Genomic DNA, 17,500 nt, shown 5'->3' with positions numbered 1-17,500 from the left:
ACAGTGTAATAAGCAGAACCTCAAGCTGAGGAGCTTTCATTTGAATGGCTAGATATCTTCAGACACAAATTTGAATTACAGGATAGTAAACAGCGTTGTATGAAAGTATGTTCAGTAGCTTTCATTTGAATGGTCGCACTTGAGGATTTTACCGACAGAGTCAAAGGTCAAAACCCTCTTGTACAGTAAAATACACAGCACCACAGAAAGGACAGCTCAGTATCTTTTATATGAATGATCACACACTGTAGGATTTCACCCACAGACTCAAAAGTTTGAATCACCTTGTACAGTATAATACGAATCACCATAACGTCAAAGATACACAACAAAAGATTATTCGAGCAGATTTTCTACGACATTCCGATTATACTGCCAAGGCTTAAAAATGCGAAACGAGAATGCAAAGCAGTTTGTGGCATAAAACGGAGAATATAGACCTATGGGCCTGCCATCACGGTCGTGGGTCCAAAATACTGCTAGGTTTGCCAAGTTTACGTGACTTGCACAGCACAGAAAAAGGGAGATTCTGAGTAACAATGTTGACATATGTTTGCTTTGGATGGGAAGATTTATAATAAAATAGGAACAAAAAACATTTTCAATTTTTGGGTGCACTTAAAAGAGAAAGACAAGTTAGAATAAGAAAATGTTAACGCTTTTATGACAAACAGCAGCCTGCCATTTCCCGTTTCCCATTTCATGTAAACGCGATTCTAAATACCCCGAATGACCGGGTACCAACGTACAAGGAATGGGAAAGAGAAAGGTTTTACTGGAAAATCGAAACGCTCTCTAACACGAGAACAGTTCATAGGAAATGTTCAGATTGAAATTTCTATCAGTCTCAAAATCTCCTATTTTCCATTTAATCAGTCCAAGATTGAAGGTGCCTTGTTTTGCGCTACGTTGCTCATATCCCCTTGTTCTCTTCATAGAACCTTGAAGAGGTGAGCCACGGTAAGGTAAAGTTCCTAGAGGCGTTGGGCGAAGGGTTGTTCGCTAAAGTTTGCAAAGGTGCTTTGCTGAAAGTCGACTCGGAGTCGCCTGACGTGGAAATCGCTATCAAGCGCCTGAAAACAGGCGTGCCACCCGCAGCCGTCGAAAACTTCAAGCGTGAAACTTCTATTCTGGCTGGTCTCCAGGATATCAATGTTTTGTGCCTAATTGGCGTGTCTGCTGCCGAAGAACCGCGCTTCATGGTCTTTGAATACTACACCGATCTGGACCTGTGTCGTTTCTTAGTGGACAACGCTTCCAAGCTCTCCGGGTTGATACCGTGTGATCTTTCGGAGTACGACTTGTTATTGGACTTTGCGCTGCAGATTGCGTCTGGTATGGACTTCTTGGTCGAGCACAACTTCGTACACCGCGATCTGGCGGCCCGGAATGTCTACGTCGCCGAAGACAACATTGTCAAAATATCCAACCTTGGAATCGGAAGCTACAAATACCCAGGAGACTATTCTTGGGTTCATAGCAGCGCTTTACTTCCGGTGCGGTGGATGGCACCGGAAGCACTCAACGCGCTGCAGTTCTCCCACCGGACGGATGTCTGGTCCTACGGGATTTTGTTATGGGAACTCTACACCTTCGGGGGCCAGCCGTATGCCGGACTCAGCAATCAAGAAGCGATTGAACAGATACGGGATTTGCAGTTGCTTTCATGTCCCGATCAATGCCCCGCTCGGATGTATGGGTTAATGCGGGAATGCTGGGAGGAAGATCCCTCGGATAGAGCCCCGTTCTCCGAGATATGCTCACGGCTGAGAGAATGGGCCGGAGATTCAATAGCTGAGAGCCATTAGTGGTTGAAAAATGCTCAATTCACAAGTGGGAAGAAAGATAAAAATTTCAGCGAAATTGTCGTGTCGAATGAAGCCAGCATCGCTGTCCATGGTGCTCGTAGATCGCCTTTCTGCAGTTTGCCGAAGGTTACAGTTAAGCTCCCAGCACTGGTATACGTAGATAACTTTCTATTTAACAATTTTCTCATTTTACCAGAGAAAATGGGACAATGTTAGCGATGTAAGGATACGCTAATCCCACACAAGGCATTTTTTTAAAAAAAGTCTATGAAAAATTTGTACAAAATGTAAAAAGTCGTGGGAAACAGTAATTATTACTTTCGAAGGAAATTGTAGTTTTATGGTTTTCGCGAAATTCATTTAGTTACGGTAACAACCCCTTCTCTTCTCAAAATGTTCCAAGATTTTTGGCGAAAATTTTGTTGGCAACCTGTCAGTGTGCTATGTTGTAGTTAAGGACGGTGCCTACTATTGTTGTTGCGCATACGTTCTGCGCATCTCGAGATACTTCAATAGGCCACTTCGGAAAATACCATAATACTCTTTGTTTGTCCCCCCAAATTTTGCATAAGCATTGTTTCCAGTTTCTCTTGGGACTTACAATGGTCCGAAGGGAAAACAAAAACATTGCTTATGCAAAATTCCTTATTAACACAAAGATATTTTTGCGCGGTTCAAAAGTATGCGGAGAAATCAGAACTTAGCAAGTGATCTGGGTATCCAAAAAGAAAACTGGGGGTAACCACGCATTTTTCAGAGATAATTAAGCTTCACTTTATAAAAGAACGCCATACATTGCTTTGTATTTTAAAGCCTTTTACAAATATTGTTCATTAATTATCTTCGAAAAATACGTGGTTACCCTCAATTTTCTTTTAGGATTTCAATAACACTTGTTAAGATCTGCTTTTCCCGCAAATTCCGTAAACCGCGCAAAAATATCATCGAATTAGTAGGCATCGTCCTTAAATTAAAGCGACATTTAATGCCGACATCGTCGGTACCTTAGACCCGGTTCAAAAGTCGCATTTCACATATGACTACTACATCTCGAGGGTTAACTGCATGTGAAGTGCGACGTTTGAATCAATTAAATTTCGATAGGATTGAATTAAATTCGACTTCTGCCGCATCTTTGACTGAGTAAGAACATTATTAACGTAGCCGATTTCGTCTACGGGATTATTTCTGCCTTATCTTACGTTCATGAGCGATTTTTTCGGGCGCAAAAACTCGGTGCAATTTTTTGCCGCGCCAAAGGCTGCATCGAATTGCTCCGACAAAAATCGCTTGCGTTAACGGGCTTTGACAAAAATCTTAAACTTGTCACGTGTCGATGTTGAAACCAAGAAAAAGCCTTAAAGGAGTGAAGGGGTTTCTTAAATTAATACTTCCGTGCAAACAGTGTTCTCTATCATTTATAAGGGAAAAAAGGTCCATTTCTAGCTTATTTTCCAAGGAATATTTATTTAGACTGTTGTAAACACAAGGCCGCCCTTCATCAAGGTGCAGTTTATTTTAAATTAATTTCCCTGTATACTCGTTTTTTGTAAGCCAAGTTCAATCTAGTTAAAGAAAGGGAGTCTCGTTCTCTATCGTGTGCGTTTTTTGCTTCTCACGTGACTTATGACAAATGAAGTTGCGTCAGATTTCTATATGATCTTAACAATACTCGATCAGCCCGGGACACGATCGGAAGCAATCTGTATCGCACCTTTGCTAGATTATTATTATTAGATCGTAAGCGACACTAATATTTGCATTGAAGCGATGATTTTGGTTTGAAAAGCACGGGCAAGCGTTTGACAATGATTGTCGGCAATTATGCCGCAGATGATCTCACATGAACGTCATGAATGGATGAGAAAAGTAGAACGAGATTAAACTCTTCCAGTCATTTTGGCCGTTGGTAACGAGCTCCTATCGTGTCACAGACCGATCACGGATCGTTAAGACCATATGAAAACCCTTCTTAAATATTGTTGTACATATTACTTTGAAAAAACGCCACGAGAGGTACGGTGGAAATGTGCTTAAAGGAGATCTGCTCCTGCCTAAAGATGATAAGTAGTATGCTCAAGGAAAGCTTGAGGGAAAAAATTCCCTCTGCTATTGCTGATTTACAATTTCGCCTGTTGTAATTTTAAATGCTGTATTGGTTTGAACCCGCATGCACTTTCGCTATTGAGGGTCGAAGTGACTTGTCAGGGGATAAAAATGTATGGGCGAATTTGTTTGAGGTTCAATATCAACCATACTCGAATGGATGGACTGAATCACTATGGACGTCCTACCTTGGAACATGTTGTGTTCTATTAGTTTAATTTTAGCATATCGTATTTAACGTGAAGCAGAGTTAATAAAAGTTTCGGGAAAACGAGTTATATTTTATTCTTTGATTAATTTATCCTAAGAGCGGTAAGAATCCTTTTGCGTTTTTCATAATTAAGGAAGTGGCCTATCTTTGATCGCTTTTTGTTTAGCACTTTTCCATACGGTTTGTTTACTCCACTGTTAGCCGATATCTTACGAAGGCGAAACATGAGATGCCATCTATACGCTTACGATACCTAAATTGATGCCTTATACACATACATTGACGATAATGAAGTGCGCATTTCTAAACGATGAATTGAGGATTCTTGGATATTGCAAAGCTGGGTTAATGAGAACAACTTTAAGAAGGATAAAACTAAATTCGTTGTTAAGCTGCAATCCTGGACAAAATTGTTGGGACAATTAAGTCGACAAAGCACGATCGATTTCAAAGGCAACACACAGGCATAACTCTCCCCCATACAATGTTACTAGAATCCCGAAAACATTCAGAAAAGCTGCAGTGGGCTTCAACATTGGTTGGGGTGGGGTGGTGGAGGGCACCTGATAGGACGCTAAGAGGGAAATTATTTTAAAGTATAAGGCACACCTTTAATTGAAGCGATTTTAGTGTTCATTATTGAAAGTGTTCCAAAAATTTTGTCTTCTAATGTAGTTACTGGGCGACGGGCGAGAGTACAAAAGAAAAATCAGTCGTAGGTAGGATTCGAACTTACGACCTCCATAACACCGCTCTCCATTAATATTGAGATACAACAAAATCATGGGAATCGAGGTCGCTTGTCTCGGACGAAGTGTTACATCCCATTGGCCCCAGTCGTTATCCGGTGGATAAGTCACTATACAACAGTTTCAATCTGGGAAATGATTTGAGTATTTGCTGGCGCAAATGTAAATATGCATACACTAGGCACACCTAAGTAGAGGCGTGTTTGAAAACCTTTGTCAACGTTTAACGCAAACTATATTTTACACTCTGGATAGTGATTATAGATTATCCTTGATTGCGTACGCAACTCCTAATCAGTGTTGGGTTTTCTGTGCATTATTGGGTGTCCTGTGCAATTAATAAGCGAGGTTGTGTCGATACACATTTGCCTCGCTCTGAGGCGCTTGATTGCGTTCTGCCTCACTTCGACGCGCTAACCCACGTTGTGATTTGCGTGTCCTTGGCGTTTATCTTTCAAACGTTTGCTGCGGTCTGATATTCTGTTATCGTAAAGTTTTCATCTTTTAAAAGTTTGCTGAATCTTCGTAAAGCGTACATATCAGTTTAATTCTCATGCTTAAAACATGAATTTTTAGTTATTGTTAAAAATCTTTCTGTATTCATTAGCTATCATCTTTTCAAATTTCAGAGAAATCGACCAGTCCGCGAATATTTAACGAATTTTTTTCAATGGTCTTTCTAGAGGTCAAGTTGATGTTATGCATAATCGGGAAAGTTTGGGCAATCAAGACACGTGTGTGCCGCGTCACAAGACAAGAACATCATTGTAAAAGCTTATTACGCAAAACGTAGGTTCTGGAGGTAATTTTGTGAGTGGAAATCAAGTTTACGGCCGACGGTAAATACAAACACACGAGGCCGCATGGAATATTTAATTACGTTTTAACACAACAGACAGAAGCTAACCTCATTTTGACATGAAAAATTATCCAGATATCTTCGCTCGGCTCTTAAGAAGCTCTCTATGTAATTTTTTCCGTGATTCCAACTAAAATTCCCTGGATTTCTTTCCCTTCGGTGCGGGCCATTTCTGTCTCGCTGGATGGCGATTTTCGGAATACCAAAGTATGATGTCATTTCAACAATCCTTTGTTCACTTCAACCGATCCAATAAATACTGGCCAGTGATTGGCTAATTTCATAAACATCTGATGTGCCGAATTTCTAAGGAAACGGAAGTAACGCAATTTCTCAACAATCTTTAATATCCTGAACGGCTGCAATTTTGAGGCCGCGGTGGAGCGGGGCTGTATGGGAAATGGGTTAAAAAGTAAATTGAATTTAATTCATTTTGTCAACAAGTTTATGATTGGATGCTCTATAACAATTATTCCATGAGCCCGAGTTGGATATGAAGTGATAAAATAACCAACGAGCGCGTAGCGCGAGTTGGTTATAATCACTTCATATCCAACATGCAACAAGGGCGAATGGAATAATTGTTTTAGTAAATTCTCAAACCGGGTTTTGCCGCCGATTTTTATTTCCACAATTTTACAAAGCGTCCGGAAAGAGCATCTTGGCGCACTATTTTCCATATGACGTAAAACTTCGACTATTGGCTCATAGTCGGAGTTTTTTAGCCAATTAAAAAGCTAGAAATGCAATAGTCGGAGCTGAAAATTTACTAATATAAAATAACCGAGAAACTTATCCGAAGAAATGTTTTTGAACAAAAAAAGACCCGCATTTTAAAGGGCTGATCGGTCTTCGAACGACTGAGCCCTCTTGAATATCTATCGCACCAGTAAGGGCCTGTTTACACAGATTGGGCACTCTCTTAGAAGGGTAACCATTGCCTATTGTATTTTCCGGTTTGGTTTACATGAGAGGTAACCCTCCTTAGAGGGCCAACTTTCTGCCCTGTAACTGACTTGACGGTAGGTTCACCCTTCTAGAAGGGTCAGCTTTTGTAGGATCGGATTACTGTCAGATTGCCGCGAAAGTCTGTAAAGGCCAGGACACACTAGGCGATAAGTCGCTGCGACACGTCGCGGGGACAAGTCGCCACAACAAATCGCCTTGTGTGACACGGTTAATTTCGTGAAAATCATTGTCGCTGCGGCAGAATTTTGTCGCCGCGATCAGTCGCACGAATTCAAACCAGTTTGAATTCATGCGACTTATCGCAGCGACAAAATTAGCGAAAGCAGCGTTGTCGCATCGTGTGTGCACTTCCGGCAACAGGTCGCTGCGACAAAATATAAAGAACCAATGAGAGAGCGTCATATGGTCAGCCATATTGAATTAGAAAACTAGTTCACATTCCCCCTCGTACGAGATCACTGCGTGTGCTCCGAACAGGCGTCGTCTCGCAGCGACTTGTTTCGCAAGTAGTACACATGGAGCAACTTGTCGCAGAGACATGTCGCTGCGACTTGTCGCCTAGTGTGTCCCGGCCTTAATGTCTTAGTGCGCGTGTAAGCCCGGGGAATATTTTCGCCGTTCTGTGCTGGCCAAATCGTTTGAACAGAGTTCGGAACAATCGGAGGACAACAGTGTCGACATTTCGCAAAAAGACCTTAGATGAGGATGATGAACCAATTTTTGATGAGGGAAAGCCGCTCGACTCGGAAAGATATGGAAGAGGACTTGCCACGTGAAAAATAGAAAATCCTAAGAAGTGGTCATGGACATCGGAAGTGGTGGAGATACTCCTGAAGTACGTTACAGAATTCAAAACCAAGTGCGAGTGTCCACGGCGTAGACTTCGAGGCCGATCTATTCACAATGTGATGTAGAAATTCGCCGATGCATGGCGGTGGATTTTCCAGATTTTTGCCCCGAAATTGTTCAGAAGCCGGGAAAAGAACTTAAGGATATGAACAGCGAGGAACATGAATTTTACCGAAAAGAGCTGGTTGTCTGCCTCGTCGACGCCAATTTCAATAATCGCAATAGCCCTAGCGACAAGACTTTGCATGTAAAGGAGGCTATCTTTTGCCCCTTATAGAAGGGTGAACAGGCCCTAAAACAAAATGTTCTGTTAACTTGCCCGACGCACTCTAGCCTATGTCTCCTCAAATTACAAGCACTTGGAAAGAAGCATACGATACAGTGAACACCCGCATATAAGAACAATTTTTTCAGGTATAAGGGTGATCGTGTTCTTATTTGAGGGATGCTTAGTAAGAAATCAGCCTGAAAGTGTTCTTAAAATGTTCTTAAAATTGGTTTCAGAAATACTTCAAATATTACATATTAAAAAAAGTCTCTGCTTAAGAGGCAGAAGGCTCATCAGGCCGGCGCTTATCTCCGGTTTCTGTAGCATGAAGCGACTAGGAGTATTTATACTCCCCAGGGTTACCCCGGCATTACCCCGGCATTACGCCCGGCATTACGCCGGTACCCATTTATACACCTGGGTGGAGAGAGGCACCGTGAGAGTAAAGTGTCTTGCCCAAGAACACAACACAATGCCCCCGGCCAGGCCCCGAACCCAGACCACTCGATCCGGTGTCGAGCACAGTAACCATGAGGCCACCGCGCCTCCCACCTAAATATTATACATTACTAGAGGTTTAATTAACATACAATGCTGTTTTTTAATATATTTTATCGTTTGCAATGGTCCTGAACACCATAGTACTTTGATATAAGTTACTGTGCTGTATCATTTCCTCATCCTAACACCCTTTCCCTTTGTATTAAGAACATGTTTTATTTATCAGGCTGAATTTGTTCTTATTTATATGGTGCTTTACTGGCCAAATTTCAGCCTGATGTTCTTAATCCACTTGTACTTATATGCTAGCGTTTACTACTTCCCTAGCCTTCTCAACCTTTTCTCTGTACGCAACCCTAACGTTCAAATATGCAAAACATATTTATCTACCGCACGAACCATCCATCCTTCCCCCTCAACTGCTAGCTGTAAGCCTACAAATATATCGACCGCACAGTTAAATAAATAAAGAAATATCTGGCTTGCTAATCGCCCTGTCTTACAGTCAGAGACCCAAATTGTCAAGAGTGCAGCTCGATCAATGAGGTCGAAGGAGCTGTGCAGCCGGCCAGGGCCTCGACCCCTGAACACGACCCACGCATGACCTCGGAGCACAGCTCAGCTCCACAGCCAAATGGAATAAGCTGGGAGTCGATTGCTGCTGAGGGAGAAAAACCGGAGTGCCCAGGGAAAAACCCTCGGAGTAAGAATGAGATCGACTTAAAGTCAGCCCACATACGAACTTTATGATGCGATCCCGGGTCCGCAGTGGTGGGAGGCACTACCCCGCAAAGAGGGACCTTGCGGCGTTGTTGACCCACGGACGAAAAACCGGAAGTGCAGATGTTGCTTGCCGGGACAGATAGTGAAAAGAATGATCGTCATTTAAGTATTCTTTTGTTTGAATGCGAAGTGGCCCTTTTGTAATAATAATAATAATAATCGTCATCAAATCTTGCCGCTCCATCTCTCGAGCCAACGGCGTGCGGTGTTGTTGATGACCCTAAGGTCATCGTCAGTGCAGGATAGGTCCCCATGGGCAATATGCTCCATGGTCATAGGCGAATAGCAATAATCCTTCGGGAGACCAATTGCCATACTAAACCATCCTGGCCTCGTTCGAAGTTATTTTACGTTTGAAAGCGAGGCCAAAAGGGCAGGGCTAATTTGAAAGGAAACAAAAGACTGACTAAAATAGCGGCCATTTTGGAAAACAGCTCACTTCCGGTTGCCTTCTGTGACTCAAAATGCGATTGAAAAGACCACCCCTCCGTTAGAAATATTCCAAGAGAACACCCAGTATACACAGTCCCGTATGTTTAGAGACCTTTAGACAAGACAGCGAGGCATTGGTGATGAACTCTTGGAGGCATACACTACTGCGGGACTGCTGTCCTAACTCCAAACACATTCCTTCTATAAACCTCTCTTATGAGCTCGTCCCTCTCTCAATAGTCTATCATTTTGACCGGGAAGTAATTCTTTTTTCTCTCAATTTTCACCTGAAGCAAAATGAAATACGAGTTGATGAAAGTCTTTTCATCACACGCCGGAAACAAGGCCATTCATTCAAGCGTTTAATTGGTCAATGGCTAAGCCGGATGCAGTGGTTCATCCGAAAACTAAAACACAAACTTACCTGCACCATTTACTCTTCAAAGGAGGAATTTTTGAAGGGATTATATAGCGAAAAAATGACTGATAAGTTCTATTTCGCGAGGATTCCGGACGTGGTTGGAACAACCCAGGAAATAGTTGCCTTCACGGCTTTGTGTTCGTCTTAGCCAATCGTAAAATAATTCATCGATTTTTTTTCTTTCCGAGATTTTAAGAATCTAACTCAGACATGTCGGCGTCAGATGAAGTGCAGCTGCAAGTTAAAAAAAAAACATTTTAGAAGCAGTGATGCAAGCCAGACTATATCGGAAACTTAAAAGCACTTTTACAAGAAGTTGCCTTAGGGCAAAGTATTTCTTTAAGTTATATGCAAAGAAACCCATTTAGCAGAATGTTTTGTTTGTAAAAACTGTTAAGCTAAAGTAGACTTGGAGACAAAGCAGATACCTCTCTGCCTCGCTGGGAATGTAAACAAATGTGATATTCTGTGACTGTACAGAAAGAGGGGCGTGTAAAACTCCACTTTCGACTTGCCGAAAAGGGATATTTCACGTTGCTAATTAAAAAATATTCTTCAAAGTTTGTTTTGAACGCTTGTCAGGTTCGCCTTTCAATAAAACAATTCACTTCAACTGTCATTCAAAACGCAAATCTTTCAATAAACAAATTCTCTTTGCAAAGTGAATTACCCTATCTACATTTTGAACGAAAATGCTCCCCATTTGACTTTTCCCGCAAGATTTCTCTTTGTTTCTTCGAATTACCTTACCAGTTCTCCTTTCAGTGTGCTTTAATTTATAAAGTATTTTGCGCGTTGAGATTCAAAAGCTTTCTGTCTTTACGACTTGCGAATTGTCAAACGGATGTGTTTTTGGTCAGATAAATTGACCAGGAAGATGAAATGAAGAAGCTAGCAAAAACAAAATGGTAGCCCTGCTAATGGGGCACGCAGACAAAATATTTAAATAGAAATGAAAGGAAATTTTGCCTTTGTTCATTTATTTATTAAACCAACCAATGATGTAAAGGAGATCAGGAAAGACTTGACCCATTTGTCTATCAACGCGAGACATGTCTTCAATTCTACGACTAATCCCATAATAATCTCTATCCGCGCTCATGCAGATATCTGGGTCTTTTGTTCTTGCCGAATGCTGCAGACGAAGCGTTTTGTTCAGTGACTTTATGTAAGGTTCCGTGGCTTTGGTGTAGATCTACCCCAGGATGGGTCTGATATCGCTGAACAGTCTGTTCTTGGCTTTTTCTTTATGGATTTTTTGCGGTGAGTTTGTCTCGATTTTTATACCCAGCACTGTGCGCGATAGACTGAGATGTGTTTGTTTGATTTTGTTCGTTCGTCAATTTACAATGCAATTACTGGAGTATGAATATTTTAGCACCTTTTTCTCAAATACTGCATTGCTGATCTGGGAAATGGCTTTTGGAGCATTTGCCGTGTACTTATTGAAAGGGATTTAGTGTTCTGTGTGATTAAATCCGCAAGCTGAAATTAGTTTTTCGCGTTTTCGAAGAGAGAGAGCTTGGTTTGAACGTACAACAAAAACCATCTGCTTTCTCCATCACTGCTCTTGTAAATGATATCGTCGCCTATTTTCTATTTGTAGTGACCTCTCTTTTGGGCTTCAAGACCAAGCGTTCTCTGGAATCCCCTCGGTAAGGGTTTTCTGCGACAAAGCGTTGTTTTGTTTTTATATTAGCAATGTGTTTGCTTGTTTAATGTATGAAATAATTAGACTTGACGTGGTCTGTGGAACGATGCAAATTCTTCTTTGTGTATAACAAGATAAAACCAGACAGAATGATTCGAACACGCTTTTCTCTTAGGGCGTTACTGCGCATTGATCATGATCGCTTTCTTCAATTGAATTGCTTCCGCGCTGTGAAAGGTTGATCAATTTTCCTTTGCCTTGGTCAAACCTTGCTATCGATATCGCATTTCTACCTCTCAAGCAGAGAGAAGCGGCTAAGCTTTGAAAATCTATAGGTCCTTGGAAATTCGCTCCGGGCCAGATGCGAGTGTGCAATGATTGAAGAATCTCAGACGGTCTTTTTGAAATTTTAGATAAGCGAGTTATGACCTGCTAGCGAAAATTTCCATTCGCAAATGACACAAAGCCAATTTAGTGCCACCTCTTTGAACTGATGTCCATTCACGGATTTGTTCATTTCGTGTTGTTGTCGATCATTGATAAATCGAATCTGTGTTGTATTTGTGCATTTCTAATCGTCGACGGATAATCTTCGTATATGCATTTTTCATTTAGTTGTGACCCCAGTAAATTAGAAGGTCAAAATAGCGCGTGAGACGTAATGCTTATAGTACGCGAAGAAGACAGGAACTCGTTGTGTGTGTTTAAAATTTAGAGCCTTGTCGCTTTGATGGTATTGTTCGCTTCACTGTGCGAATAAATGACCAGTTTGTTTTGGAATGTGCCGCCTGGAAGACCTTATTGTTATCTTTTGAAGTGTAAATGGTGAAGACAAAGGCAAAAATTAACGCATAAGTCGGTTCGTGGAGGAAATTTGCATTTATGCTCTTTCTTTCTTTGTCAACTTGTTTGCAATTCTGTTATGTTCTTTGATCGTGGATCGTAGGGTTTTAGCGTCACAAGCGTAAGGGCTGAACGCTGAAACGACAGCGATAATTTCGGATTTGATGATAATTTTGTGATCACCCGCCTGGTTATTGTACAATTCGAATTAAAGTGAAATGTCTTTGACATGTTTTCGAGTGTCGATTTCTCCTTGTTCCCCGCTGGGTTCAAATCATTGACTTTTTTGGGCTTCATGACAAGTAAAATGCTGTTTATTCTGGGGTGTACTGTAAAACACGACCCACAAGCTTGAAGTTTTGATTTTTATCATCTTTTTAAAAATAAGGGTCATCTATTTATCTATCTGCTAGAGCCACATCCCCGCTATAAAAGTCCTCCCTGTGAAAGTGCAAACTTTTATGTGTTTGAGCACATCATTCACTCTAACACTTTGACAAAAAACGTTTCCGGGAGTATATGTAATTACTTTAAAAAATGTTCCATTTGATATGGATGGGAGAAACTAAGGAAAAAGATAAATGAGGAACAGCTAATCGTGGGACAGATAGCAATGTATTTGGAAAGGATTTTATGTTGACCTTCTGTGAAGTGCATGTTTTTTAAAACATTTTCCGCTATAATGTACATTAAAATTGTGAAAGTGGAGACCTCAGAAAACCCTGCATTTGAAGGGGATAAGAAGAAACGAAGATTTTATTGAAGGGTGAAATTAAAGTGTGAAAACACAATGGTGTGGTTAGGTGAAAAGAGAGGTCTTTTGAAAAGGATTTCATTAATATGTAGGAGAATTTTGAGAAATCAGTTGTTTATGTCATTTTCAAACATTTTAGTGTGGATTGGTGAAAACAATGCAAAAAAAAACAGTGCAAAAAAACACTCATTGCAGTTGAGAACTCTCAAGTAGGTTTTTGTCTAGATGAAAGCGGAGAAATTTGAAACCCATTTGTGCAGATTTAGCCTTGGTATGATGAAGACTGGACTTGTAAGATACCAAATTGTTCAATTCATCCAAGTTTTCCTTCACTGCTCTAGTTATGTAATAGTATCCTCTTCCTTCTGTATTCATATGATTTCAAAAAGTGAAAACAAAAGTCATTTTAGACTTAACTGTGGTTGTCTTGCTGTTTTAAGTTTTTGTGGCCTAGGGCTACAATTTCCCTATCGAGAAGCTTGTTCCCTGAGTTGGGTGCAGTAGCATGTGAATAAAATTGTGTCCACGTGAACTCTTTAGCAGACAAATTGTCGCTTAAATTGTCATCCAAAGTAGTAATTAGTAGGTCATGGATTGACCCATTATTAGGTATGGTATCTGTTTCTCAGATTCATCATCAAGTAATCTTTTCCTATATACTCTTTGGTTTTGATAAGCCTGTAAAACAAGAGCCCTTAGTTTCTGGTCCTAGGGACTACAAGGAGCTGTATAGCTTCTTATGTACAGTCAAACTCCTTTAATACGTACACCGAAGGGAACATAGGTTGTGTCCATATTAACGGGGTGTCTGTAGTAAGCAGGCTGTGTAAATTAAGTAAAAAAATACAGTACTGTACACATTTTATTGGAGCAAAACGTTAAAAGATATAAAACAAAACATTAACGTCAACAAACTGAATGTTTGTACTGTACAAAGTAGCCATTTTCCATAGCTAAGTCAAAAAGAACGCAAGAAATTAAGTCGCTTATTCATATGGTGTGCATTACCCATTACTGTATTGGCTAATTCTGTAATAATGGTACAAAACATTAAAGTTGCATCTTTCATTTACGCACATTAACTTAATTTATACAGTGCGGGAAATCATTTACTGGCAAAATAGTTAGTTATTGATGTTTTGAATAGCAGTATAATAGTATTCAACTTTTGCTCTAATGTCCTTTCACAAAAGATAAAGCTCATTAGAGATAAAGTTGATGAAAGAGTGGTCCCAGAGGAAGATACATGTAATTATTGTAGACGAGTAGTTATGTGAATGTTCTAGTGCAAATGTTGCCCCTCACCACCAGCCGAATTTGTGTCACAAAAAAATTCTCATTATTGTTTCTAGATTCCCAGCATATTGGTGTCTTGCCAAGTTGGATGTTTCTGCATGTTACATTTGATTTGAAAGAGTTTGATTGCTGCTTATTGTCGTGAAGTGCATTTGAGTAAATCCATACAAGGATTTCATTTAACTTTTGCTCAGGAGGTCATCAGCCTTTGTAAGCAGGGAACTTTCAATGTTGTTAATGTAGTTAAGGAAGTAGAAAAGATAATAAACCCGGGTAATCTCGTGGCACAAGAGCGTGCACAGCTGGTTAATTTACTCAGTGCCCAGCCCATAATAAACCACCTAGACTGTCCATTTAGAAAATGTGCTATATACTGTCCAGGTAATTAATAATTAAAAGACCCGCATTTAGATTATGCAATGCAGCATAATTAACCCAAAGAATCATACGTACCAGTGGTAGTAATAAAATTACCAAAATTAAACAAGCTTGTAAGCAACTTTTGTTTCTTTTGTTGCAGCTCACATTTTTCAGACCACAAAAACGTTTGTCCAGACTGCAAAGGTATGTTGCATTCATCTCTGCAAATGAGAGACTGATCTGTCAACTGTGTTCCTAATTTGAAGGGAACATTTCTAAACAGAAGTGTCAGCAGCACTATGCTTTTCAGCCCACTCCAAACTGAAGCACATTTATTCCTTCTATCAAAACGAGTGGACTCACTCTATCTATTTTTCCACCACGTTCTTTTTTTTTTTTCATTTGTATGTACCGTCGTTTTTATTTAAGCGTGGACACACAACGGGAGAACATTTTCTTTGAAGTTTGAGTTTGGCAGCCGTTAACATAAGCAAACTTTTGCGTGCGATAGTTTGAACGTATTTGAAGCATACTTTATCAGATCAGGGTTAATTTTTTAGAAAACGTCTTTGTTATCCAGTCTTGCTGCCATTCTAGGAAAACTTGCATAAACATCCCTCAAACTTCGAAGGATTGAAGACAAAACTTGTCATGTTTGCAACCAGTTAGAGCATGTTTTCCTTGTGACGTGTCCACACTTAGGTGAAAATGACGGTATTTTAAATGTAGTCTCTTGTATGGCATTAAAACAAAAAATAACAATTATAACTGGCATGTCTGTTCTGGGAGTGGGGGGTGAGGGGTGATTAGGTCTGGGTTAGAATAAGGGTCAATACTGTAACCCTAACCCTAACCCCAACCTTTAGATCGGCATTGTTCTGTCAGATTGGCTTCTGTCATGTTTGGCTATTTAGATTGTGTCATGGGCTTGCATGTTGTCCTCTTCATAAGAAGAACAACAGAGTTAACAATAGTAGTTTTCCTTCTCCTACAGCACCAGTGTTTGACAAGCCCTTGAACAATGAAACTGTCAGTGAGGGTGGAAGAGCAACATTTAAATGTTATGCAAGTGGCAATCCACTTCCAGATATCATGTGGTACAAGCATGGAAAACCAATCCGAGATGAAAGTGGATTATATATTGTGGCGAGAAGGTAAGTTGTACCTCCCAAATTACCAAACTGTTAAGTCTTGTTTATCGCTGGGCAAAAAAATCTAATACTCAAATTAAAGACTCGTATAATTACATTTCTAAAATAATGAAATCATATGATAATTTACACAATGAAATGTAATACTTCTGTCATTGAAGGCAAATGACCACAGAAGAGGGAAACTGTAAAAAAATTACAAAATTATTATTAGAGCATGTTTTCCCATCACGTGTCCACGCTTAGATGAAAATGATGGTATATGAAGGTATAGTAAACGCCTGTGTACACCGTAAGAACCTATGATTTCTGGGTTCAGGCTAATCAAGTCCTTATTTACCAGGTGCTTAGTGAGAAATCAGCCTGAAATGTTGTTAAATTGTTCCTAAAATTTTCTTCAGAAATCTATACATCATAGACCTTATTCATAAATGGCGGTCACATTTATAATTCTTTTGTCCGTGTGCAAATTAGCCTACCAAGCCTCATTTTAGAGCAAGAATTCTTTTGAATTCACTGTATGGTATCGAGGCTTGGTAGGCTAATTTGCACTTTGACAAAAGAATTATAAATTGGCCGCCATTTATGAATAAGGTCTATACATTTTACTTTACTAGAGGTTTAATTGACATACCTACGTGTACAGTCTTTTATTACTAACACCAAAAAATAAATTTCAAATAAAAAAAAAATAGTATTACTATAAATCCAAGTCAACATTAAGAACAAAATTCAACATCAAGTTGATAAGTACATGTAATGAATTATTTACAAGGCTTAAGTTCTTTCAGTTATGTGTAAAGTCTAGATTAGACTGGAATCCATTTTGTTTTTTTGTATCTGTCAATCATAGTTATGGTGGTAGAAGTCAGTTAGAAAGAACAGTGTAGATTGGAATCTTCCAATCACAGCACTAGTTTTTCCCCTTTGACCTGGTCGGCTAGAATGATTGATGATTGGTGGAAATAAAATCAGTAACAGTAGTGATAGTGTAGGATATTCTTAGATCTGAACGCTAGGTTACTGTAATTATTATTTAGAAAAAAAATTGATGTTTTCAAAACTACAAATCCCCTCACATGCACACTTTACTTTGCAAGGAGTTGGGGAGCGAGATTGAGGATCCGTGACGTGACTCTGAATGACGCAGGAGCTTATCTTTGTGTGGCCAACAATTCTGAAGGAACAGCAAGCGCAGAAGCTTTCCTTGTTGTCAATGGTAAGTAATTTATCTCCCAAGAGATTTGAAACAGTTTCGAAGTCTCACTGCCAAAGGTGACTCAGGAGTTGCTCAAGGCTAACTTTACTTTATGGCATGCATTCTCTCATGTGGTGATTGAACATGTGTTTTTTAATAAAAATATCTTTGAACAAGAATAAACCCCCTCCGAAGTTTCGTGCTCCCAGGCTGGATCTTCCTTTTCGACAACAAAATTACTGCAACCATTACCTTCTCGACAACCTGATACCTGCTCTTCAACCGATCCAT

General features: G+C 40.0%; 2 protein-coding genes across 8 annotated transcripts in view; both read left to right on the top strand.

Annotated features, from left to right (window-relative positions):
• Positions 1-4,188, top strand: part of LOC137973894 (tyrosine-protein kinase transmembrane receptor ROR2-like) — a 75,827-nt gene extending 71,639 nt beyond the window's left edge. For all 5 annotated transcript variants that reach the window (XM_068820787.1, XM_068820791.1, XM_068820788.1 and 2 more), the window contains one exon: positions 939-4,188. In XM_068820787.1, the coding sequence (XP_068676888.1) occupies positions 939-1,808 (870 nt within the window). In that variant the 3' untranslated portion in view covers positions 1,809-4,188. The remainder of the gene's footprint in view (positions 1-938) is intronic.
• A 6,872-nt stretch (positions 4,189-11,060) lies between these two features.
• LOC137973892 (inactive tyrosine-protein kinase transmembrane receptor ROR1-like) overlaps positions 11,061-17,500 on the top strand; it is a 33,854-nt gene continuing 27,414 nt past the window's right edge. For all 3 annotated transcript variants that reach the window (XM_068820786.1, XM_068820785.1, XM_068820784.1), the window contains exons 1-5: positions 11,061-11,219; positions 11,563-11,611; positions 15,021-15,064; positions 15,855-16,014; positions 17,112-17,230. In XM_068820786.1, coding sequence (XP_068676887.1) covers positions 11,162-11,219; positions 11,563-11,611; positions 15,021-15,064; positions 15,855-16,014; positions 17,112-17,230 — 430 coding nt within the window. In that variant the 5' untranslated portion in view covers positions 11,061-11,161. The remainder of the gene's footprint in view (positions 11,220-11,562; positions 11,612-15,020; positions 15,065-15,854; positions 16,015-17,111; positions 17,231-17,500) is intronic.

The sequence above is a fragment of the Montipora foliosa genome, chromosome 10 (assembly GCF_036669935.1).
Source record: "Montipora foliosa isolate CH-2021 chromosome 10, ASM3666993v2, whole genome shotgun sequence".
In the NCBI taxonomy this organism is placed as follows: Eukaryota; Metazoa; Cnidaria; class Anthozoa; order Scleractinia; family Acroporidae; genus Montipora; species Montipora foliosa.
Note: the sequence above shows the minus strand (reverse complement) of the source record. Positions and strands in the feature narration are given on the sequence as shown.